The 25397-nt window shown below is 43.6% G+C and overlaps 1 protein-coding gene across 2 annotated transcripts in view; it reads left to right on the top strand.

The window, feature by feature from the left end:
* The window catches only part of LOC102028081 (E3 ubiquitin-protein ligase MARCH3), a gene marked incomplete at its 3' end in the record, with an annotated part of 149218 nt that extends 124089 nt beyond the window's left edge, over positions 1-25129 (top strand). For both annotated transcript variants that reach the window (XM_013512355.1, XM_005380539.2), the window contains 2 exon segments: positions 21698-21941; positions 24925-25129. In XM_013512355.1, the coding sequence (XP_013367809.1) occupies positions 21754-21941; positions 24925-25129 (393 nt within the window).
* Between the last annotated feature and the right edge of the window lie 268 nt (positions 25130-25397).

Below are 25397 nucleotides of genomic sequence, written 5' to 3'. Positions count from 1 at the left end.
CATGAATTACAGTGCTAGTGGCCATGAGGTCAATGTTAATGAATCAACAACATGTATTAAACAAGGTGTCTTTAAACAGAGACCCACATAAAACAAGCTTATGTGTTGATCAGTGGATGAAAACATGGCCAGTGGCTCAAAGGAACCTAACTCTCGCTTTTCTACCAGGAGCTACTGTTCAGTGTTCACTGATTTGTAGCAATTTATAGAACATTACTATGACTAACAAGAAGCTACAACATTTGGATTTCCTTTCTGCTGGGGTCTGTGCTTTGGGACTTAAGTATTTTAATCAAGAAGAATCTCTGGTGTTAACATTACAACTAATTACTTCTGAAGTGCCAGCAGTGATTCCTTTTAGTTCTTTAAAGATATTACACTTCTCTATTTATTAAGACCCTAACATATCCCTATCGCTTTTTGCCCTGTTAGCTAATATCAGCTATCTACCATGTTCCCAAAGGAGGCATAGTGAAGGGTGGTCACCCAGCACAGCTGATGTGGAAAAGGTAATGAGTGAGAAGGAAATGATGAATGGATAGTAGCCAGGGGAGTAGTAAGTGTTTCCTCATCCCACTCGCTTCTCAATTTTCCATCAGCTTTGGCCAAAGTTTATGCCATCTAGGGAAGCCTTCCTTTCCAGTAAAGGGGCGTGGCATAAAGAGAGACATGATGTGGGTCAGGTCCTGATCACAACCTTTTCCTATAGGGTAGATGTACCCATAGGGATGGAGTTGCCAATGAATAAGTAATAATAATAGTGTTTAAGTTGAGGGTTACTGGTTGAAATCAATCCCAGCATAAGGTTATGTTTATTGTAGAACCAGTGTTAACAGTACTTTGTACAAGTGCTATTATCACACAGTACCCAAGAAGGGAGAAACCTTTAGTAACCTTTGTAAGGTTTCCTGAGAGAACATTTGCATCCTTAGTAGCTAATATAGCCACAGGATTCATTTTCATTCAATTTAAGGTGCCCTCTTCCACTTCCCAAATACCTGATTTTATAGCCAAAGGGGATCACACTATGGTTTTTCTTGTTATGTGTAAGAAGTAAGGGAAATTATTTATTTTGTCCTCTGTAAAACTGAGGAGATATTACATTTTCTTCATTGTAGTGCACATGTGAAGTTATTTCCCACAAGCTAAATTCTAATTTTGTGTAATTCAGTAGGACAGCTCCCAGAACTTTCTTGCTTAGTTTTAAAGCATTGAGGTGGTGGAGGGGGATTAAATCATTGCAAAAGATGGGAAGTGAATGAGCTGTGATGCCTGGAAAAATGTGTGATGACTCACAGATACGAAGAGAAGCTGCATTCACAGTGTGGAACTTGAGGAATACTAAGAAGAGTGATTGGCTTTCAGAGATTTTTGTATTTATTTTCTACTTTTTGGTCCTTGCTGTTAACACCTAGCTTTAAAAAAAATCAAAGTCAGAATTCCATAGAATCACATCAGCAGATCTGAGAATCATGTTATACTGTCCTCTAAGTTAGAAAAATGTGAGCTGGGAAAAGCTGAGGGTGTCAGTGTCAGTGGTAGCGACTACAATGCTATATTGTAAAATTTAATCATGAAATCCTGCAACCTCTGCACACTGTCTTGCCCAAGCGTTAAATACCAAGATTCTTCATGTTTCAAAATCTGAGTCTTAAAATCAAAAGAGCTTGTACTTTCCCTGAAACCTGCAGTTCTACCCAGTGTGATTAGGACACGTAGGTGGTATTTTGTGTGGAATATGCTTGTGACTCTTAACTGTAACTAAGGGGGGAAAAGTTACTTCTTGTATTTCTTTTCCCCTACTCCTTATCTCAAACTCATAGCAAAAAAAAAATATATATATATGTATATATATATATATATATATACACACACACATACATATATATATGTGTGTGTGTGTCTATATATACTTAACCAGTATTAAATAATAATAGTTATAGCAAGTCAAAGAATTGGGCTCAGAAATTGAATTAATCTTTCCTCTGCTTATTTTTGGGTGCTAAGAAAATCATAAAATCTCTTTGCTTTTGTCTTCTCGTTATGAAACAGAGATGACAATACCCAACCTCTTCTCTTAAGGCCATGTGTTGAAAAATACAGTTGCTGGCCAGGTAATTTGGAAGCATAAATTCCAAACAGGAATGATAAATGGTGCTTTATAAAAGCTTGGCAGATTATTGCAGCTAGCTTCTGTTTATAGATTTGTCTTCTCTAGCAAGAATATGAGTCCTGTTAAGTATATGGATTTTTAATTTAAAGTGGCATATTTCTGGTTAAAAAGGAGAGAAGCCAACCAGATGTAATTTAGGCACATTGCATTTGCATGGGGGAGAAAAGACGGTGTTCTGTCTGGATCATTTTGCCTCTCCATTGTAGACATCTGGGGCTGCCTCCAGGTGGGGGGAGGGGATGCTGGAGGGTTTGGACTTGAACCTGGTGGTGACCACCAATGATCGTATGTCACATGCTGAGGTGCTCTGTAGTGCTGGGGAGTACGTGTTGAATTTACCATTTCACTATATTTTGATAGCACTCCCTGTAGCTCAGAGACTTGGTTCTCGTGGATTCCTATGAGACCTGAAGCTGAGGAAGAGAACATGATGCACTGGTGGTCCTGAGCTTGGTCAGTATCAAAGAGCTTGGGCCTCTGGGGCCTGACCTAGGCATCTGCCCACTCACCCAGCTGCTCCCTGGTGCAGACTGCAGGAGAAGTTGTCAGGCATCTTCCCTGGTGCTCCATCCTGCGCCGTGGAATAAAGGAAATCCTCTGGTTGCTCTTTGGATTATTTATGGTGAGGGCTTACTCTAGTTTGATTTCTGTATTGTTTGTTTTCTGAGGAAAAGGTTTTATGTGCTTTCCTCTTGGAGATTATTAAATGTTATTTGTTTAGTCTTTTTTCTAAATATAATAAAAAGGTGTTTTAGAAAATTTGGGAAATGCAAAAAGCATAAACAATGAAAGAAATAAGAGCCTTTTATTACCAAGGGAAAGACCACTGTTCACATCTTGATATACCCTCTTTCTCTCTTTGGTAAATTATAGTTGAAATTGGAAGTATAAATACTGACATACACTACTATTTTCACATAGCCTTATATGGTGTATGCCACATGTACATATGTAGCTTTGAAACAATCAACTCCTTGGTATTCCTCCAGAGAACAGAATCAAGAGTAATATATATCTTATATGTATATATAAGAAGAGTGATTGGAATCAGTTCACACAGTTAAGGAGGCAGCTCACAGATCCCAAGGCCTGAGATTGGTAAGCTGGAAACCCAGGAAGCCAGTGGTATAGTGCTTATTCTGAAGGCCAGCAAGCTTTTGAATCGAGAAGAGTCAGTGTTGCAATTTGGGCTTGAAGGCAAGTAAGTGCCGACGTTCCAGCTCCAAGCAGGCAAGCAGGGGGCGTCCTCTCTGACCAGGGGTGAGTCAGTGTCTTTGTTCTGCTCAAGTTTTCATCTGGTTGAAAGAGGACACCCCCACCCACCCGCTGCCCATGCTAGTGGTGGCAATCTGCTTCACTCAGTCTACCCATTTAAATGTCAAACATTGAACTCACCCCGAAACATTCTCGCAGAACACCTAGAACAATACTTGACCAAGTGTCTAGGTCCAACCAAGATAACACATAAACCTACCCGCACCTGCACTACTGCAGCACCTTTGCCTGCTGTCTATCCTAACCATTGGCTACAGATGACTATAGGAAATGACAACAAAAATGTGTGTTCTTTATAATATTAGCTGTCCTGGTGGTTTTGCCACTACTGCACATCATTCACAGCCAGAATGCAGGTCTTCCTCTAAGTGCAAACATGACATGTTACAAGAAATAGAAACTAGGTTATGTGGTGGTCAGATCCTAAAACTAGCTCATAAAAGGCTAGTCACTGATAGTATTTCTTATACAGAAGTAATAGTATCTATAGAGAGCCCTTCCTAGTCCTTGTCGAGGCCCAGGAGATTTACATTTGTAATCCCATGAAAAGTTATTGGAATTCTAGTGAGTTAATTCCAGTCCACCACTTCCTGTGCAATCCATGCGAGAATAAAGACACTAAGGCATATTTGTAGTTATGGGGAGCCAAGGGGTCCTAGGTCCAGCCATGATGATAGCTATCTGGAACAAAAGCCTCTACCCAAGGCCAAACCCAGGTTTTATTAATCCATGAAGAAGGGAACGGCTTGAAGATGAGTGACTGTGAGAATCTCAGGAAATAGGTGAGTGCTGTGAGCTGGGCTAGGTAGGAGCCCTGAAATCACCTCTGCAATATGCGGAGAGAAGGATATGCAGAAAGAGTACTCTGCATGACACAATTGAGACAGTATCTAATGTTTTGGGGTTGGTGCTTCAGCTCCGATGTGTAATCTTTTAAGCCCCAGGAAGTCATAGCCTCTATTTTGAGGTTCACTTCCAGCCGACAGCATGGAGCATTGGCTTAACATCCCTCCTCATCCCAGCTCACAGATGGGAACAACGGGGGTTAGGGGAAACACTCCTGTCCTCTTCAAAGACTGTCATCAGCACCTCAACTGGACCAGTGTACACTGCTTAAAACCAACTGAAGGGATAAGGAAAGTCCCAGCCAGCTCTGTACATATCAATACATGCAAATAGGGTCAGGTGCAGCCAAAATAGAGACAACTGCTTCTCCTTCAAGAAGAGTCGCCCAGGTGGCCCTCCACAGTTCCGCCTTCTTTGCTTTGAAGAAGCTGGAGCAGGGTTAGTCGTGGTTGTATGGCTTCTAGTTGGCGTTATGTTGAGAATCCTCCACAACACACTTTAAAGGGAAGGATTATAAACAAGAGAATGAGTGTACCAATCCCAATATAAAACCAAAAGTGAGCCTTGAGATATGCAGGTGGATTCTGTTGTTCTATAGCATCGCAAACTTATCCCAATCTTTAACTTGGGTGTCAAGTGTGGCTGTCTGTTTCAACATTAACAGTGCTTTTTTCTGAAGATCATCTATATCCACAGTAATGCTTTGATGGATTGCTTCTTGTATGTTATTTGATCACTCCCCAAGGACATAGACTTTTCTTGCATGGTAATGGGGTGATACAAAAGTGAATCATACTATTGTGACACTTTTTCCTTGTTGCAGTTGTAAACTTTCAATTTGATCTGCCATCCAAAGGACGGAGGTTTCTAAAATGCTCATTTGGGTTTGCAACTTTAATGTTTTGCTGAATTTTTCAGCTGTCATTAGCAGTTCTTGTCCAGTTCTTTGTCTACAAAGTGAGCAGTTAGTACTGAATGAGCTAATGTCACAGAGCTAATAGCTGCGCTGGCTATCAAAAGCACTAGGGAGGTTATCCCTGCTATAATTAATCCAAGCATCCTCTTGGTCCAATTGCTAAATCTTTTAATCAAGATCTCTACCAAGAAAGAAGTAGGTGAATGATACCATGGCTCTGTTAGGTTGATGGAAGTCAAACTCCAGACATCTTGCCCATGACCACTATTGTGGAGTCATTAGAAGGATGCCCAGGCCTTATACAACAGGTTAGGTAGCAATTACTACATGAGAACATATTTTGTTGCCACTCTATCTTCCCTGTTAACAGTACATAAGGATCAGAAACACATGTTTACTTCTATATATCTATGACCTCGTAATACTACTTTGACTTTTCCTCCATCTACCAGCTGCAGATACCCAGTCTGCAGCCATCCAGCATAAAAAGGTAGGACTAGTTTCCATAAAGTAGGTTGTATAGGCCCGGTTTTGTCATTGATAGTAAGTCTGAGGATCAGAGGATTGAATCCTCTACCCTACCCTGTAATATTGGACAAGGCCTCTGAGGTCATGATATAGTTGGGAGAGCCTAAAAAGGAAATCTCATGTCAATCTTGAGCCTTTCCTAGAAGGAATCCTCGGGGACCAATCTACAAAGCAGTAATTAAACCTGCATATAACCTGTCCATGGTATGGATCTCTGCAAATCTGCCAGGGGCCCAGATCACCTTCCTCAAAATGAGGGGTGTGAGCTTCTGGGATATAGATAGGAATGTTATGTTAAAATCTCTTACAAGGTTATCATCTGAGGGAATAGCATTTAAGGTTAATAAGGCAAATTGTCCTGTAGACAGTTGTACTTTCTAAGTCTGATCCACAGCTGACATGCAGTGGCTAGAATCTTGCTGTAGATGGGCTACACACAAAGGTGGAAATATAAAATGAGATGTAACATTAAGCTTAGTCTGTTTTTGTAAATGCGCATCTAACTCACCCTGTTATCCCAGTGGGGAAATGTACCCGTGATCTCTGAATCAGGGCAGCACAAATGCAGCTTGCCCATCCTCGTGCTGTCTCCCGCAGCACATCAGGGAAGTGATCTGGTAAACGGCACAAAAAAGGCCATAGCTAAGGCATGGTCCCCCTTTTCTGACCTTACAAATTGTCCTCATGAAAAAATGTGAATTGCTTTTTTCTGAAGTAGCATGTCTCTTTATTCAGGCATCCTGTCATTTATTTATTCTTTCATTTTTTTCAACAGTACTCTCTAGGTTACTATAAGGAAATTATGTACGTATAACAAATTGGAATGGAATTAAAAATGTTTTGTTTTAAAGATGCTTGCAAGCTATTATTAGATTAAGAGTTCAAATTCATAGCTTGCTTGTTCATGATCCTAAATGACTTCTGGATAAGAATGCATGACTTCAGTTGGAAATGAACGTGAAGATTATTCAAAGTTCAAAGAAAAAAAATAGGCAACCATCAAACAGCAGGAGGGATATTAGACTTCTTCAAAGTTAAACGGACACAAAGTTTGTATTTCTGTAGGATGTGTGCATCAGCCCTCTGATGGTGTAACTTAATCTGGATACAAAATTTAAAGTCAAGATAATACAGTGAGTCAGCAAATATTTTAAAGTGCCCATTATGTCCCATGCACTCTGAAAAAACAGTGGTCTTAATACTGTATGAAGAGAAGGCAGAGAGCGGCTGTCAAGGGGAGGCAAGTGCTTTGAAACCCGTCTTTTAATACAATCTTCCCAATGACTGCACTGCCATTAGAGAAGATTGCTCATGTAAAGAAACTGCGTATGTTTCTGTAGTTTAAAAAATAATGCAGTTTACTGAAGCAGATTGGAGCTTTATTCCTTGAAACTAATAAAATAGGCTTATGGGAATTAGAAAGAAATAAAGAGAATGACTTCACAATCATTTGTAGATACACAAGTATCTTTAGATGGCCTTTTTACTCTTTTTAATGAAAATACCTAAAAGCCTCTACAGAAGTGGATGATTCACCTAGGAAGTCATCTTCATTATTTGTGTAATTTTTAATTTTCCCAGGTTTCAATTCCATGTACATCTAAACTACTGAAGGGCTCTAAAAAGACCCTGAAGAGGATGCCATGTTTACAGCAGAAAACTGTTATTAAATTTACCATAGCGATCATCATTTGTAAACCTAAGGAATGAACAGACTAAGCTGAAGAAATCAGTGAGCCTGGTTTGCATGTATATGCACTGTCATCATGGATTAGCTTAGGTTGCATTCTCTCCTTTAGCAGACAGGGCATGTGTTTTATGTAACCTTGAAAGTAGAACTTAATAAAAATCTTGATGTGTTTACTCTGGCCTCTTTCAAGCATCCAGATCCTTATGACCTAGATATCCAACAGTTGTAAATTTCTCCTTCATCATATCTCTCTTTCGTTTTTGAAACCACACATTTCTCCCTAATATATGTAGTAAACGTGAAGTGGACCCTGTGCTAAGCTCTGTTTAAACAAGGTGAAAGGAGCACCAGGTTTCCAAAATGTTGAGATCAGCAGATGAAAGTGGAAGTTCATAAACCTAGTTTGATTCTCCCCTTTGTTCTTAGGAAAGTGCAAAGACATGTCCCTCCCCAAAAACAACAGGACCGTTCATGCTTCTGTATTTGTATGAGGTGCTTCCAAGTAGCTTCCTCCTTCTGGATGCAAAACAGCACCCGCCTGGCTCTTGATCAAACTCAGGGAAAATGAAAGGAAAGCTGCAAGAGCTACCATGTCCCATCTGGCTCCCCCGAGCCCTTGTATTTACCCGTAAAGGTAAAAATGAACTGTATTGTACTGATGCTATAGTTTAAGGTGATGTTTTCTGTATACTTCCCCTTCTAGCAACAGCCAGGTTGTTTCTCCAGGTTCCTTGTATCCTCAGTGTGTATACTTAGTCTGACCCCAGTGTTCTCCAGCGATCCTCCCCATCCTCCCCAACACGGATCATACCATCCATCTAGTGGCAGGTTTTTGAGGCCCATCTCTGCCCTTCTGAGCCTTCTGTAATATTCTAGTAATGAGAGATACCACTCAGCCAGCACCACGACATATGAACTACTTTGTGCGGTAATTGCACATGACTATAAAGTCACTTTCTCCTTATCCACAGATGGGCAGATTGACGTGCAGAGAAGTAACTTACTCAGGATTGAACCCTGTAACCACTGGCAGACCTGATGTATCTGATTCCTAAGCGTGTTTTTTCTGCTCCTCCATTATGTGTCTCAAAGTACTGTTATCTCCCATATTAGTGTCGGTATTATAATAAATGTCTATTGACTTAAAAGAAATACTGAGAGCGCTGAGGTTGCTGTGGCCCTAGCGGTGTAATTACCCCTAGCAGTGTTGCTGTGTGCCACCTTCTAAGCTGGGCTCTTCATATGCATTATTTCTAATAATATTCAAGTAAGAGATGGTTGTTAACTTATCTCTAGCTAGAGGGAACAGAACTGATAGATGGAAAATTAAAGAAAACTAAACCGAGTGGTCTAACTCCAATGCTGGATCATTGTACAAAATAACCTTCCACCTCTTGGAGATTTTTGTTGTTTTTTTCATTTGTTTCTCGAAGTACCAGGGATTGAGCCCAGGGCCCTCACACTGAGCAACAACCCTAGCCCTTTTTTATTCTTTTTATTTTGAGAGGGTCTCAGTATGTCACTTTTTCCCAGACTGGGCTCAAATTTGACAATCCTCCTGCCTCAGCCTCGAAGAGTTCTAGGATTATAGGTGTGCATCACCATGCCTGGCTACCACTTTGTTTCTGAAAAGGAAAATTGTGATACTTCTTGCCGAAGAGGATAGTGATTTCTGCCTTCAACTTCAGTATCTTCACCCAACACAGTGATACCTACTTTCCTTCCATTTGCTTATATTACAGCTGTGCAATACAAATTATTCTTCAGTAAATTCCCAGGCTCTGTGCTTAAGCATAGGGTGGTAAAAGCTTTTGATGAGTTTTTAGCATAAAGATTATTTTATATAAGGCGTGTGTGTGTGTGTGTGTGTGTGTGTGTGTGTAGGATATGCTTTTATTTACATTAGTCAAGAAGCCAGGACCTGAAAATATGACTAGAGACCCAAATATCTAAGTACAATATTAGTTTCCAACAGAGAATCATTCACTGCAAAGATTCTTGGTAAGACCTGAATTGCTTTGATGAGTTTATTTAAAGTCTGCACTTCTCTCTCATCTCTGTTTCAAAAGGAAGTACCTGTGCTTTTTCAGAGTGTCCATACCCTCCACTTACAGTCATGGAAGATGTTTCCTACCAGTTCTTGGTCCACCTCTCAGTGAGCTCCAGCGAGGCCAGAAAAAAGAGGTGCTGCCATCCTGTCTGGTCTGCTTGGTGCACATTCCCTAACCCTTCACCTCCTTCTACAGTGGGTCTGCGGGGCCAGTCAGGAGTCTTCTCTGATCCCACCCCTCCGTCATTCCCTCTTTCATTGCTTTGCTAGTTTACACTCAATTTTAAACCAGATAGAAATGCAGATGGCCACATGAGTGTGCAGGTTTCCCAAAATACACATTTTTCATGAGTGCTTCCCTCTTGAGGTGTGCGGACAGAGCCAGCATATTATCTTCCCATTATCACTCTGCTTTAATGTCTAACTGACAGATGCCTGTCAATAAAACAAGGTGATAATGGGCAGAAAATGTCCCTACTCTTAAAGAACAGAAAAGAAAGGCCCTGGATTCCTGTCAGTCTCAGAGACACTTGTCAGCTGTTGTTAAAGAAGCCTTGTAATGCCTCTGTGGGGAATACCTATAAAGAGCCTAGATGTTTCCCCCTTATTAATGAAAAGAAGAAAAGGGAGCTGTTTCTCATATCTGTGCAGATTCTTCTGATGCAAGCTTGCCGGGCATGTTAATATGTCACCATCACGGTGCTGGCATGGGTGTGGCCCTGCCAGATGGCTCCCGAAGGCCTCATTGAGCAGGAATGGCTTCCTGATGGGTCCCAGACAAAGTCTAAGCCAGGCAGTCACAGAGGCTTTGACTTGTTAGTCTTCTGAGATGTTAACAGTGCCAACTCCCTTCCAAGGACTTGGGCACCTTCTGGAGTGTCTGATAGAATATGAAAATAGAGGCCTATGGGGCACAAGCAATGCCAGGGATCTGTGCAGCTGTAAGCTAGAAAGAAAAGATGGTGTAGACTTGTTCTTGTTATTACTAAGGAATCATTACATGTAGAAGCCTTCTGTGTGTGAGCATTGTGACCCCCAAGGGAAAACTGTGCCCACCAAGAGGATAAGAGTCTTAGACACCAGCACGGGTGACAGAAGTGGCACCCAGATTTCCAGCTGAGGGTGATGTGAAGAAAAGACGGGAGGGAGAGAAGAAAGGTACAAGGGAGGAAGAAAAAATAAAAGTGCAGAATCTTTAATAATCTTTAGTTCAGGATGGTGGATTGTGTGGCAGTTTTGTACAGATTTCTATTTGTTTGACATTTTTCATCATGAAAAATATTAAGGAAAGGAATAGTGAACCTATCTCAGGAATAACTTCATTGCCTTTAGATCACATAGAAGCTGAGACCAGGAAATGGTCACTAGCTGATGATTCAAAGTGTTTGTTTTTTCCTAATATTTTTGAAGATCTTCCTTACTTAAAAAAATAAACTAGTCTTGTTGGCTTTGGGGGTAGTCACTAAGAACCAATTCATTGCCCTACAGCAGGCAATTGGAAGGGAGTGTAGGAGACAAACAGTCTCCAGCGCTCCAGTTAGTGCTGATCTTAGCTGGAATAACTTGCTTTCTTCAGCATCTGCAGTGGCTGGTCTCAGGGGACTTATCTGGCTACATGTGTTTTTCACATTTGTTAGTGAAATTGGAGATTCAAGAATAAAGCACAGTCCTCAGGAACATTGTGTTAATTTGTGACACGCTAGAGATTTTTTAGCCCATAAAGCAAATGAATGAGCTCCATGGGGGTATAACTTACTTTCACCTAGAAGGCAGTAACGACCCACTGTATTTATTAAGCACTTAGAAAATGGTAAATGAATAGTGCTATGAAAATACAAAAATACACTCACACCAATGCCATTAATAGTGTAATTTTTTGTTGGTTCTGAAAGAAAACTGCCATCAGATGAAAATTTAAAAGTGTGGGTCTCTGTATATTATTTAGTTGTTTTGTCTTGCATAATTATGTAATTCAGTATCGGTATAAAGTTGTTTTTGTTTCTGTCAAGCAGGCTCAGTTGAGTTAAGGAATCTCACTCGTTACTTTTGGCAGGGCTAGTGTAGGGGGAAAGGAACAGACCAAGATCTTATTCAGGACCTTCCAAGTACGGAGCGAGGAGCTTCCGGGGATCACCCTCTGTGTCCATAGTCATGCTGGGGAATTTCTAACTGGCTTCATGCTTAGTCCTGTGGAGGTCTGCGGAGAGGGCAGGCTGACCTGCACACTGGAAAGGTTCAGGTGGAGCCAGTGCCCCACGAGCGGGGCTGTGCAAGAGCCCATTCTGTGCCGTGGTCAGAAACCAGTGCAGGTGTCAAGGTCAAGACTGGTGTGCTGGTAGAGGCAGGCGGGTCTCAACCAAAGAAGCAAGTGCAGGAAGGAACATGTGTCCCAGCTAGAAAAAAGAATGCCTTGGAGGTTCCTTTGAAGGGCTGAGTGGGTGCTCTGCATTGAGGTTAGTAGGAAATATCAGAACCAAGAACGAGACCATATTAGCCCATTTCATGGTCTGCAAGAACCCAGGGTGCAAATGAAAAGATTAAGTGATAAAGGTGTCTTTTTTTTAAGTACCTGGGTTCTTGACCACATGTTACTTTATCCTTGCACTTGTTTGTATCTTCGTTATTTAGAAAGATTAAACCCATTTTAGGAAATCATTAAGTAAAAATGTATAGTTTGGGGTGCATCGGGGAGAGCAGTATGTAAGGCCAAAAAAAGTAATTCCAGGTGGCATTTCTGTGGTTTTCACCTATTTTGGTAACATTGTTAAAGCTTAAAGCAGTTGCTGGTGTTCTACACCCCACCCAGGTGTGTGCTGGTGAAGTGGGAAGACGGTGAGGAGCCCTGCAGCTGCACGACGGCTAGGCGAGGGGTCTGGGAGGTTCTCTTCCCCTTTCCAGGCCTCCACGGATGTGAGATGGCCTTTTTGTCCTACACTCTTAAGCACAACCATTACCAAAAGCCCTCTGTGTAGCAGGCACACACCTATCTCAGCTCCTCAACATCAGGGAGGACACTGGCCTGACACTGAGTAACTCCCACCCCAGGACAAGCAGCTGGGTGGCAGTTTAAAGTCAGGGCTCCCTCTTCCCTAACCAGGCCTCTGCCTCCTCTTCCCCCAAAGACTTCCAGGGAGCCCTTGCCTCAAAATCGGACATCTAGAAAGGCAGCACAGGGACACGCAGAGACTCGGGTCCACATCTCTGCACAATCTATGAAGGAATAACTGGCCCTTTTGAGGACCTTTACTAATTTGAGGCACCTAATCTCTACTGCCAATGATAGGGCTTAAAAGCAGAATCCAAAGAGAATTTCATTCTGCACTAGCCTTAATGTTCCTTTGCAAGCTAAGAGACTGTAGTCATACTTGTGTGTAAATGGAGAAAAATACAACCACATTTCAGACCTCATGGATCTGAACACATTTCAGGGAACATACAGGGAGGCGCCAGCCACCCAACCCTAGTGGAGTGTGGAACTCAGACGCTGCCTTGGGAAACGGTGAGACTGCAGCCTCCCCCTGGACTCCACAAAACAGGGAAGAGAAAAGCCCCAAGGGACCCTTGTTTAAACTCAGCCAGCAGCTGTCTTTATCCTAGGGTATGAGGCTTAGATTAAGAGTTAGCACATGTGTACTGCTGCCACTGAGTTACTAATGCAAAGTAAGGTAAGGTATAACTTGGTAACAAATTCCAAAGTAACTTCCTTAGTGGCAGACATTCCCTTACACGCTCATAGAACATAGGCACAAGTCTAACAATAAACAAAGAACTTCTAGTTCTTAGAGTGCACTTAATCTCATTGCAGCTGAGATGTTTTTCTCTTTCCTAATCAGATACCCTGGCCAGCATGCTATAACCCATATATTGGACCTACTGGATGTGGGCAGTCTGATTGGCACTGGGCACTCTGAGTATCATTTGAAGAGTTTACTTTTCTTCTCTGAGTGATGTCCCGTGAATATGTCATTCTCTTCTGCCTACTTCCCTCAATAGTTCCCAATTTGAGGTATAAACTTTTTGATGCTGCTCCAGAACTCTTCCATGCATGCCATTTCCCACCCCTTCCCTGGCTCAGCGGGGGCCCCCTAGCAGGAGCCAGTTTTATTTACAAGTGCAGTTCAGCTGTTGCTGTGTCTTTGAACACGCAGTGTTGTTGTGGGATTTTTAATTGCCATTTTCATCTATCTAATTAAAATTAAATGGAAAAAATGGATAGCCTCCAAAATCTGAATTAATTCCATGAGTACTTCTTCAAGGGAAAATATGTATAAATATGATAATTGGTACTTGATTTGCCTTCAGCAGACTGAGGATTTTACCTGGATGAGAGAAATATAGTGATTTTAAATGGGAGGAGGAAAAAAAAATAAATAAATGGGAGGAAGATTTGTCTGATGTTTCTGATACTTCTTGTGGCTGAGAATGAGAATTAAGGGGGCTGGGGGTTTAGCTCAGCGGCAAAGCGCCTGCCTGGCAAGCGCAAGGTCGTGAGTTCCGTTCCCGGTACCGGAGAAAAACCAAAAAAAAAAAGAATGAGAATTAAGTATGTGTATGGAAAATGATAAACAACTCTGGGTGTAAATTTAAAATCATACACTGGAGATGTGTTCCCCCTGCATCTGACTTGCCTTATGCTGGGCTAGGGGCTTTTCCTGGCTGAGTTCATCCATGGTGTGTATACATTCCTCAGGAAAATGCTATTACCCCTATGCAAAACCCTCTTTGTGCTCAGAAACAGGCATTTCACCCGCTTACTCTGCTTTCTAAGTGTGGCAGTGAGCACAGAGTAGAAAATAATGAGACAACAAAAAGAAATGTATTTTGTTAAAAATTCATGGGATCAGACAGTGTTCCCTCTACAGATTCCTGAAGCACCTGATGGACATGTTTATAGAGTTGGATGGTCACTTTATTTGGAATGACAAACTCTGTGCTCTACATAATGAGGCCAGTGAAGCATCTAGAAAAGAAGTGTATAATTTGGAAGCGTGGGTCTGTAAGCACAGCCCTGCCGAGGCTATTTAAGTTTAATGAAGCAGCTACTTTGCCACTACACACTCACAGTGAATAGCCTCCTTGGCGTGTTTTTGAAAACTTCAGTGTTGCTCATAATCATGTCCCAGCAATCTCCTTGGAGAGCCTTTGTATCCTGTTCTCAGAAGAAATATGCTGCTTTTACATGTTAATGGCTTTGAAATTAGTCATTTGCTCTATTTTCATTGGAAAGGAAGGTCACTTTGTGGTTTCCTACCTCCCTTCTTTTGCTCTGAACATTCAGGATACTCGAGTTCATCAGCCATGCAGTGCACTGTCTGGTTTTAACATGCCTGAAAAACCAGGGAAATGTTCTATCAAAGAGCACTGCTATTCTCAGAGACTGCTCTTAGAATTCAAAGTCTGCAGATCTAACTCGGAGGGGAAAGTTCCCAGACAAGTCATTATTGCTATTTTTTCCCATTTCAATCACTGCCTGCCTTGTGTTGCTCGTTCATTGGTCTCATTAGAGGAGGCTGTACTCCCTGAGTATGCAGCCCCATGAGGAAGGCGAGGGGACATTTCACAGCTCCTTTCTGAAGCACATTCAGTCATGGAAAGCTAAGGTCAGGCTTCTGAATCCTGCAACAGTGTTAATGATGCAGAACTCTATAGGAGCAGGATGACATTTAGCCATTGTATAATCCCGTAATTTCCCAGTATCATTTCCCCAAGCCGAGGGTATGGTTTCCCCTGAATTATCAAGGGAATGGTTGGTAGTGGAAAGGTGCTGGATGTCCTCACAGCTCTGCAACCCCAGAGGAGGTCTGGGGAGCACACAGATTGCTTGGTAGCCTGCACGTTTCTGTGGGAAATGTAACATAAAATTTCAGATGGCTAGATCTTGCCCCACCACAAACTTCCCAGAATAGCTAGTAAATTCTCAAAAATTTTCTTAAAAGATGTGTTTATTTGAAAGAATGAATAAATAAAGTTGCTTCTTTGATTTGCTTTGTTGACTGACTCTGGTTGTGGAGGTGACAGAGGACCCTTGCAGGACATATTTGGACCTGAGGAGGTCTCTTCTTCTTTTAAATTATATTTTATTGTGGTAAGAAAACATGATATGTACCCTCTTAACAATCTGTAAGGGTGCAGTACATTAATGTTGACCATGATTGTGTCACAGAGCAGATCTCTAGAGCTTTCTCAGTCTCTGACCATACCACCCTGAATGCGCCCGATCTTGTCTAGGGCTTTTTCATCTTGCTTCACTGACGCTTTATGCTTTATGCTTGTTGATTAGTAACTCCTATTACTTTCAAAATCATTTCTATGGTTTGTTGCTACTTCTTAAGACCTCTGGAACCGGGTATTAAGATTGAACTTGGAGGCCCAGTCTTGCTCCACACTGCCCCTCCAAGCTTGGGTCTGCTCAGACCACATCACAGGAAACGCCTGTAACCAAGTTAGTGCCAGACAGTGTCACACTATGCTCTGTAAACCTTGTGGGTAATCTTTAGACCCTAACAGAAATGCCCATATAACACTTCTGTCTTTTCTCATCCTGCATCTAAAAAACTAAAGTTCAGTTGACACTTAAAATATACTGCTTACCCACGAGAACTGAAGAGGAACTTTCAGTGGTCTGTTTCATATTCTGGTACATTTACCACATGCTGGATTAGTTACAACAGTGGCAGCTGCTGTAACAAATAGACATAAGTATCTCTGACACCCTAGAAGTTTTTCATCGTGCGTCTTCAGTACGCATTTTCATAGACTGGTGAAACTTGTGTTCTAGCTCTAAAGGAGGTGGGGCTGGGGAAAATGAGAAGTGAGTAAGTATGGATGAGGTTCCCTGTGTGCTCTCTAACCAAGAGATAAAGTGGTACAGTGTCAGAGTCTAGCTGTACAAAATATGCAGCATGGGAAAGGCTGACGGCCACAGGGGAAGATGGTTTAAAAAGGCAGAAATGAGATGCAGCCCAGACTAGAAAATGAGCCAGAGGTAAGGTTAAGGGATGTGTACCCGACACATTCCAGCATACAAAACACGTTCTCGGGTATTGTGTTGTGCTGTGGTTTGGATGTTGTTTGCCCCCCGCACACCAGATCCATTTGTCAGAAATAACTCTAGTGTGGCAATGATGGTAAGGCCCTAGAACCTTTAAGAAGTGGAGCCAGCGGGAGATAATCAGGTTGTTGGGGGTGCTGCCCTTCAAAGGGATCAGAGAAGCTCCTAAGGAATCCCGGTTCCCATGGGACTGAGTTGTTATAAAAGAGTAATATTTCCTGACTGCTAAAGGCTCTGTGCCTCCTTTCTTGGATCTCCTTTCTTCCTCTTTCTCTTGTACTAACCATGATGCCATCTGTCATGATGTGATGTAGTCAGGGAGGCCCTTGTGAGAGCTACTGCCATGCTGTTTGGACCATCAGCCTCCAAAACCGTGAGCTAAATAAACTTTTCTTACCAGCCTCAGGTATTTTGTTGTAGCAATGGAAAACTAACACTTTTCATTTTAGACCTCATAAACAACTAGGTGAAGTAGTTCAGGCAGTATTAGTACATTAGCACACTAACTTCAAATATTCAGAACTTAAGGAAAATCTGAAAGGCTGAGTGACTTACCCTGGTGCGTAGTGAGCCAGGGCAAAGGTTTGGGTATTGTGCCTCTAAAAGCAGAGCTTTCTTCCTAACTGCATAATCCTTATGGAAGATCAGATGACTGCTAATGCACAGGGGCTGCAGAGGTGAGCAGAGTGTGCTCTCCTGCATGCTTTTGTTCCTTTCTCCCCGGTCCTAAAGCACATCCTCAGGATGCCAGCCATGTTCCCATGGAAATCACTCACCAGTGGCAGTCTGCTTCAGAAGCTCGGTGACAATTAGCTGTTGCCTGGTTGGGTCTCCCGCTTTTGTGGAACCTATACTCAGTACTTTGCAAGGATCATAGTTCAACAGACAAGCCTTTTTATTTTAACAATTCTGTCATCAGGCTTTCGTTGATTTAGCCATCCTCCTCTGATTTCACTGTGTTCTTCTTGTCCACTTACTCCCACGCTTCACCACCATTGTGCAGCTGAGTCTGACCGCTGCCACATCATGTTTAATTCTCAGCCCGAGTAAGAAATTGTACAAGGTGTCAAGCATGGTCCACAAGGACCTGTCCTGCCAGGGCAGTTTGGCATTTCAAGTGTATACCTATGTTGCTCTCTCAGCACTGTTTTTGTCCTGAGAAGTTCCAGAAAGAATTCTTCAATGGCTGGAAGCTACTTTCCCGTGAGAGCAGTGCACTGGTATTGATAAGGAAGCAATGGAACGGGGCTTGAAATTTTACAGAAAGCTCACTGAAGGCCAGTGCTAGACTGCAAACCAACAGCGCAGCTCTTCCTAGCATCCAGGTGTCAGCCTGTTTTCCCAGGTGTCTCTAGTGAGACAGGGAACTGTAGTGAGCATTTGTGACTGCCCTGGGGGGAACACAGGCATGCTAGTGGTACATGCAACCTGCAGGCCACTCCTGCTGCCCCATGCCTACATCTCTTTTCCTGGGATTCCCTTCACCAAGATCAGGGCAGAATGTGCTTCTTTCCCTCCTCCTCCACTTGAGTAGGGCCCGTGTGATGGCACAGGCCTATAAATCCCAACTACTTGAGAGGCCAAGGCAGGAGGACTGAAACCTACCCTAGGCAATTTAGCAAGACTCTGTCTTAAAGTAAAAAGTCCCAGTAGGTGTAGCTTCCTGATAGAACACTTGCCTAGCATTTGTGAGGCCCTGCTACTCAAGGGAAAAAAGAAGGAAAAAGAGCAAAGGGAAAAAAATCCATTCTGGGGTTGGAACCTGCTCAGTCATCCCCACTGAGATCAAGCATGCTTATGCTCTGAAATCTCTCCCACCCCATTTTTAATTCAAAGCATAGTCTTTTAGGACTGTTGGGATGCATTGCTAGCATGCCAGTCTTCCTGTTTGAAGCTGATTCTGACCTGGGGTGCTCTGCAGACGTGTTGGTGTGTTGGACTGGAATATCCCTTCAGCTGGGTCCTCGGTTAAGTGAGGGCTTTGCAGATCTAGGGTGCAGGGCCTTGCAGAGTGGCACAAGGGAAAGCCAGGACTTGCTTGGAGAAGAGGCAGAGGTACCAGTGTCCCTCTAGCTGAAATCAGTACCTGGAACCCACTGTTGTTGGAATAAACTGATCAGGTGGCTGATAATATCCCTGTTGCCTATGAGAAGACAAGTGAAGTGAAGTATATAACCCAGAAGTGGGATTACACATGTAAAATGAGTTATGGAAAACTGCATCTATATTTTCCTTTTTTCTCCCAATACCAAGGCCCCATACGTGCTAGGCAGGTGTTCTACCCCCTGCCCCCCCGAATATTTTTATTTTGAGACAGAATCTTGCTAAATTGCCTAGGGTGGGGTCATAGTTTCAGTCCTCCTACTTTGGCTTCTCAAGTAGCTGGGATTACAGGCCTCTCCATCACACCGGCCCTACAGTATTTTTAAGGGCATTTTATTGTAGAGTTAGGTCACATACATAGAATGACTTTTTCCACTTGGCTTTTCCTGCAATGCTGGGGGTTAAACCCAGGCCCCCGCAGTGCTACCTTGGAGTGACATCCCATCTCAGAGCTATTTTCTCTACTAGGACCTAATTAAGTTACGGTGGAGGAATATGGGGTGGCCTGACTCCTGACCACCCTGGGCCCCAGAGATACACTGCATGCCTTCCCCGCCCCTTCCAGTTCCATCAAGTGCAGGGAGGGAGACCTGGGCCCTCCAAGCTGGAGATATGCAGTCCTGAAAATAGACTTCCAGAATGTACCCAGACATAATGATCCCATTCGGCAAGAAGGTCACTGCGTCTGCTTTTCCTGCCAACATACCCCTGGCTCTTAATCTATAGCTGCCTTGTGAAGCTGGAAAGCCATGCCAGGAAGCTGCACTTCGTGGCTGTGAGGCATTGTGAGAATTTAGAATCATGTCAATGGGGTTTTGTCAGGGTAGGCCTGAGGAGGGAAGCTACACAGTTTTAGAAAAGGAATGGCTTTTGACATCCTTCTGTTTGTTGGGCTGAGAGCTACCATCACTTGTTTAAAAAAATAAAAGAAAATCTCTCAGTCTCAACTACAAATCAAGTCCACCCTGCCAATTCTGCCAAAAAATAAATAAATAAAAAGACATCCGCCCCTAAAATGTAGTCTAGTCACCAGAGTGGTGGGGTTATGAGTGAATTTTGATATTTTTGTCTGTGCTTCTCTGTACTTTCCATAATGTCACTTCTTGGATTCACAGTATAAAATAGAGCAACAAATCCTATTTTCAAAACAAAACTCTAGGGGCTGGGGATTTAGCTCAGCGGCAAAGCGCCTGCCTGGCAAGCGCAAGGTCGTGAGTTCGGTTCCCGGTACCGGAGAAAAAACAAAAAAAAAAACAAAAACAAAAAAAACAAAGCTCTACCTTATCCATGATTGTGTCTCTTTGCATGTTCAGCCTTGTGGTCATAAAAGTAACACAGACAGGGCAGGCCTTGCCTGTGCACCGGTGTCAGGCCCCAGCCGAGGCTTGGTGTCCACGGTCCTTTCCCCACTGTCAGCTCTGGGGGCTGCTGGGCAGGGCAGATGCCCACCAGAGAGGACTCACGGCAGCAGGGCACCTGGGGAGGGAGGCCAGCCAGACCCCTCGCAGCAAAGCGGGGAGGAAGTGCATGTCCAGTCATCTTTGACAGTGAAGCCTACTTGACATGTGCTTGTCAGGAAGGAAACAGTCTGCTCCGGCCCGTTTGTAAACATGACATTCTGACCCTAAGAATGTCCAGTTGGTGTGCTTTGTTCTGGAAGTTGGAAAGATCCTGTTTTCGAGGCCTGTAGGGCTCAAGTAAAATGTAATATGTTAGAGACAGATATCTGGGAAGACCCCACCCCGGAGAAGTCCAGATATCCTCTCAGGGATGGGGAGTGAGGGAAGGCAAGGTTTTCATTTCATTGAACTTCGAAGTTTGACAACGCAGACTGGTTATTGACACGAGCTCAGTCCTTTCTCAATCCTGCCCCTGTCTGCTTGGCCCCAGCCGTGTGGAGCCTGAGGTGAGCAAGCTGGAAGAAAGGGCATGCATGGCTGTGACACTGTGGCTCTTCCCCATCCTGCACGAAGTTTTTTTCTTTTAAACTTTCATTTCTTATGCCTCACATGCTGACCTATTACTGATTCCAGCGGGGTTCCTCACTCCAGTGGGCCCTAATGCTCTGAACTGAAGGTCATGACCCGTGGCTGCACTTTGCAGATCAGGAATAGAAGTCCTTGCAGTTTACATGATAGAGTCTACCAGAGAGGAAGGCCCTTATTAATAACGGGTTGTTTGTGATCAGTGAAAAATCTCGTTCATCACTTGCTTATGTTCTCCTGTGTGTCGCCGTGTGACGATGCATGTGCCCCTGGATTTTAGGCAGTATATGAACAGACAAAAATAGTGTGTGTGTGTTGGTGTCCATTTGAAAAAATAAAACAAGCTAAACTAATCATTTCATGAATAATTTTATTGAAGGCAAGCTAAAATAGGTTAACTTTTTGAAGGAAGTTCATTTTGAAGACAAATTTGTATTATTGTATTTTGCCATACAATGAAAGTCAGAAAGGTGGAACAGTAATTGGATGATTAATGTCTGGCAAATAGTGTCCTAGAATGTGCTGCTTGACCACATTTATCCTTTCCTTCTTTTCTCTCTCATTGGTTTTAAGCTTAGTATCTCAGAATGGAACTGTAGGGAGAATAATTCCTTCCCAGAAAAAATAATTGCAAATGTTTTTAATAACAGGCCTAGTAGCTTAGAGAGTATCAACAAAGAATTATTGCTTCTCTGGTGTGGAGTAGAACTGCTTGTCTTCTCTTCAGATCTAGGCTTCAGAGCCATCACTCCATGCCCTCGTGCAAAGCAGGGTTCCTGTGTTCATGTAGACTGCCGTGCTTGCTGTCGTGCTCGTGCTCACATCCACTGTTTCTTGTGGGGCGTGTGCGCACGAATGTGTGCATGTGTGTGCGTGCACACTTCCATTGAATGGTAACAAGATAATGTGCCACATCTGCCCTGTTATTTGTGTTAAATAGTGACACAACTGTATGTGATGATTAACTGTATGTGATGATTAAATAGTGACATAACTGTATGTGATGATTCAGGGGGTCTGTAGTTCTCCATTTTCTATTAACCACCTTGCCCGAGTAAACTGTTTTCTGATCTCCCGTAGATGGAAATCTTCTATGAATGTGGAAGCCATTAGCAGAGTAATTGCTGTCTGTTGCCATGACAACCAGCCGCTGTAGTCACCTGCCCGAAGTCCTGCCAGACTGCACCAGTTCAGCTGCGCCCGTGGTGAAGACTGTGGAGGACTGTGGCGGCCTGGTGAATGGGCAGCCACAGTATGTCATGCAAGTTTCAGCCAAGGACGGGCAGCTGCTGTCAACAGTAGTGCGGACTCTTGCCACCCAGAGGTAGTACCACAATTAAAATAAATGAATCTGTAATTGATCCAGAGAACTATTTGTCAGATGGGAAATGCTGAAGGGATGTAATTAGTGCTCAGGTCTTTGTGCCAGGTGAGAGGGGGTGCTGGGGAGAAAAGACTACACAAGTTCTGTCATCATGTTTCTGTAACAATAGGACAGAAAGCTAAAATTCATGTTGTCTGGTGTTCTGCTTAAAGTCACACTGCAGAGAGCCGTGGGGAAAGGATCCCACAAGACACGGGGCTGCTTGCTTTACAGTTGTTATTTTGACACTGCTGTGGCAGTTACACTCCTGGCTCCAGTAGCTAACAAAAGAAGTCCTTTGCTGGAACAGAATAAAGAAGCCACCTGGCTTCAGGTGACTAGCCAAAGTGATTGGATTTGTGGACAGAACTTCTGAAGAGACATTCCCAGGGTGTGTGATGGTTGGCGTTGCCTGCAGTATGTGCCGTCCAGGGGCACCGATCTCCTCTCTCCACACAAGGGCCTCTTCTGTTGTCTCCTCCTTTACCCTCTATGATCACCATGACCCCTCACATACAGTCCACCCCACCCTGTGAAGTGATGTCATTGTTACAGTCTCCACAGCTATCTGCTCGTGTGATGAACCAAAGCAAGGGTGAATGGAGGTCTGAACAGCTCAAGAGACTGCTCATCCAGGTTGGCACTTTGTCCCTAGGGTCTTCTCTTGTGCTACTGTTGCCTAATGTCAGAATGTGAGCTGCAGGCTACCAGGCTAGCTGTAAGTGTGCTTTGGTTTCTCCAGCTTGCTTTCAGAATAACTAAGTGAAACTTTTGACCTATGAATATAAACTGTGTGTTATTATCAGACCTTCTCCCTAGCATCAGTGCTGATATGTCCCACTCTGAAATGCAGGAGCAGTTACTTACATTTGACTCTTTCCCTGGACTGGTGCAGACCCCAGCACCCAAGTCTAAACATGTGCCTGCAACAGAACCACTGGCAGCAGCACTGCCTGACATGGTGGCCCTCAGTCCTGGAATCACAGCCACTCATGCTGTCTACATCATCTGCCTTCTGCTTAATCTCTGTGCAGTGTCACAAAGAAAAGAAATGGAAAAATATCTATTAGATATTGGAGAACTTACAGTGGTCAGAACTCACAACGTGATGCACTGGTGAGCTGAGTCTGGATGTCCAGTTGAGCAGGAGGAACAGGCTGTGGGTGAGATGCCTGAGATCTCTGAGCCCGTGTCTGTCTGTGTGCCAGGCCTTTTTACCTGCTCTCCTGCCAGACAGTAATCCAAAGCAGAAGGTTACAGAGTTTTATCTACACATGGCTCAAAGTAAATCAAACCAGGAGAAAAACGTCAGCTCTTTCATCTTTCACCTCCTGTTCCACGTGGGTCTCTGAGCAGGAGGGAAAGAGGGATCTTTTCCTCTTTAATCCCCTTCCAGCCTTGGCTCAGTCTCAGGATCTTTCCCAGAAAGGCCTTTGGGAAACTGATGTGTTCCCGTGGCTTTTTCCCTTTAGATCCGAGATGGTGTTAAAGAGAGTGGTGGGGCATATACCTTGGTCACTGTTATCTTCGGGGGTTTGAAGAGAGACAGGAGGACAGGCAAAGAGGCTGGTCCTAGGTTGTCACATATCACAGAGACTTTTATTTGGTACCAGGAATCGAACTCAGGGCCTCACGTTTGCCAGGCAGACACTGTGCCACTGAGCTACATCCTCAGCCCTACAGTGACATTTTTGAAATTGAATGCCGAACGAAGAATAGAAAAACATCAGAGGAGGAGACAGTCCTGTCACATGACACATTACCCACTGAGGAGTGAGGCCATCTTAGTTTGCTTCTTCCATTGGCCACAGACTTACATGGTGAAACGCATGTTATTTAGTTTTCCTTGGCCTGAGTTTTTCCACAAGGACACTGGCACCTATCCTGATCTTCTAACCTAGCCTGTATTTCTTCATCCTTACAACCGCAATCTGAAAGGAATGATTATCTGTGCCCATTTTATAGCTAAAGAGACTAAATGTACAAGGAGATGCAATTACTAAGTTACTTACCCACATTTAGCTGGTTGGTCATCCCCAGGCAGCTAGATTGCGATTCCTACACTAACTGTACTACTTTGCCTTCTGAAATGTGCAGGAGTGTTTTTGCCAAAATTAAAGGTAGAACTTTAGACATAAGTCATGCAGGTAGGGCATATCCATTATTCATTTTCAATTTTGTGTCTTGGCTATTCCCAAAAGCGTCCTCTGCAAGCTCAGAGGACCCTTTGCTGCTCAACTTTCATCCTGGCCTGGTCTGTAGTTCCGTGTGGCAGCTTTAGAGATGTTGCCAGTTCTTCCCTTTTCTCATTCTCCACCATATTGATAGGAACCCCTGGTATACAAGTGTCCTGGCCTGATTCAAAAAATACAGTTTGTTCAGAAACTGCAGTTGGTATCATTTTAAAACAACTTCTATTCTTAATGATCAACAATTATTTTTATTTTTTTTAGTGGTAGTTTGCCTGAGTGAACTCCATCTATGTTCAAGACTAGAAATAACACATTGCTCATTCCCCGCCCCACCCCATCACTTTTGGCCCGCAACTGGCTGCTTTGATATTGACCACTCTCTGTTTCTTTGTATTGTCAAAAGTGGATGGTCTGGTTGGTCGTGGTGGTGCACCCCTGTAATCCCAGCACTTGGGAGGCTGAGGCAGGAGGAGACCAGCCTGGGCTACAAAGTGAGCTCAAGACCAGCCTGCACTGCATAGTTAGACCCTGTCTCAAAAAGAAAAAAAAAAAGTGGGTGGTCTGCGTGTGCTAAAGTGCCCAGGACCACTGGCCCTCCTGCCCAGGTCAAGTTTAAACACGTGAGGGGCCTTTAAGCAAGGCTCTTTGAGCATCTACCACGGGGGAGGGCCCAAAGGGCACAGAGCTGAAGGCTGTCCATTTGGTAGTGGTCGCAGCCCAGTGACCAGCAGGTGCCCCGCCTTCTCTTGCAGCCCCTTCAATGACCGGCCGATGTGCAGGATCTGCCACGAAGGTAGCAGCCAAGAGGACTTGCTCTCTCCATGTGAATGTACAGGGACCTTGGGGACAATCCATCGGAGCTGCCTGGAGCACTGGCTGTCATCCTCAAACACCAGCTACTGTGAACTCTGCCACTTCAGGTTTGCAGTCGAGCGAAAACCCAGGCCGTTAGTGGAGGTCAGTAAACGGGGCACGTCCTGAACACTTAGCGCTAATGAGCAAATGATGTCTGCTTTTGTGGTCAATCACAAACCCTGTACAGCTTCACTGAAGCACAGTAATAGCTCTGTATGAGTGTGTGTGTGTGTGTGTGTGTGTGTGTGTGTGTGTGTGTCAGACAGACAGAGGGACTGCTGGTCAGCTCACCGTGGAGCTAGCAGTAGAATGATGACCTCTACAAAAGTGAAGCAAGAAAGAAGATACCGGGGCTGGGGATTTAGCTCAG

This window comes from Chinchilla lanigera, unplaced genomic scaffold (assembly GCF_000276665.1).
Source record: "Chinchilla lanigera isolate Chin_1 unplaced genomic scaffold, ChiLan1.0 scaffold00014, whole genome shotgun sequence".
Lineage (NCBI taxonomy): Eukaryota > Metazoa > Chordata > Mammalia > Rodentia > Chinchillidae > Chinchilla > Chinchilla lanigera.
Note: the sequence above shows the minus strand (reverse complement) of the source record. Positions and strands in the feature narration are given on the sequence as shown.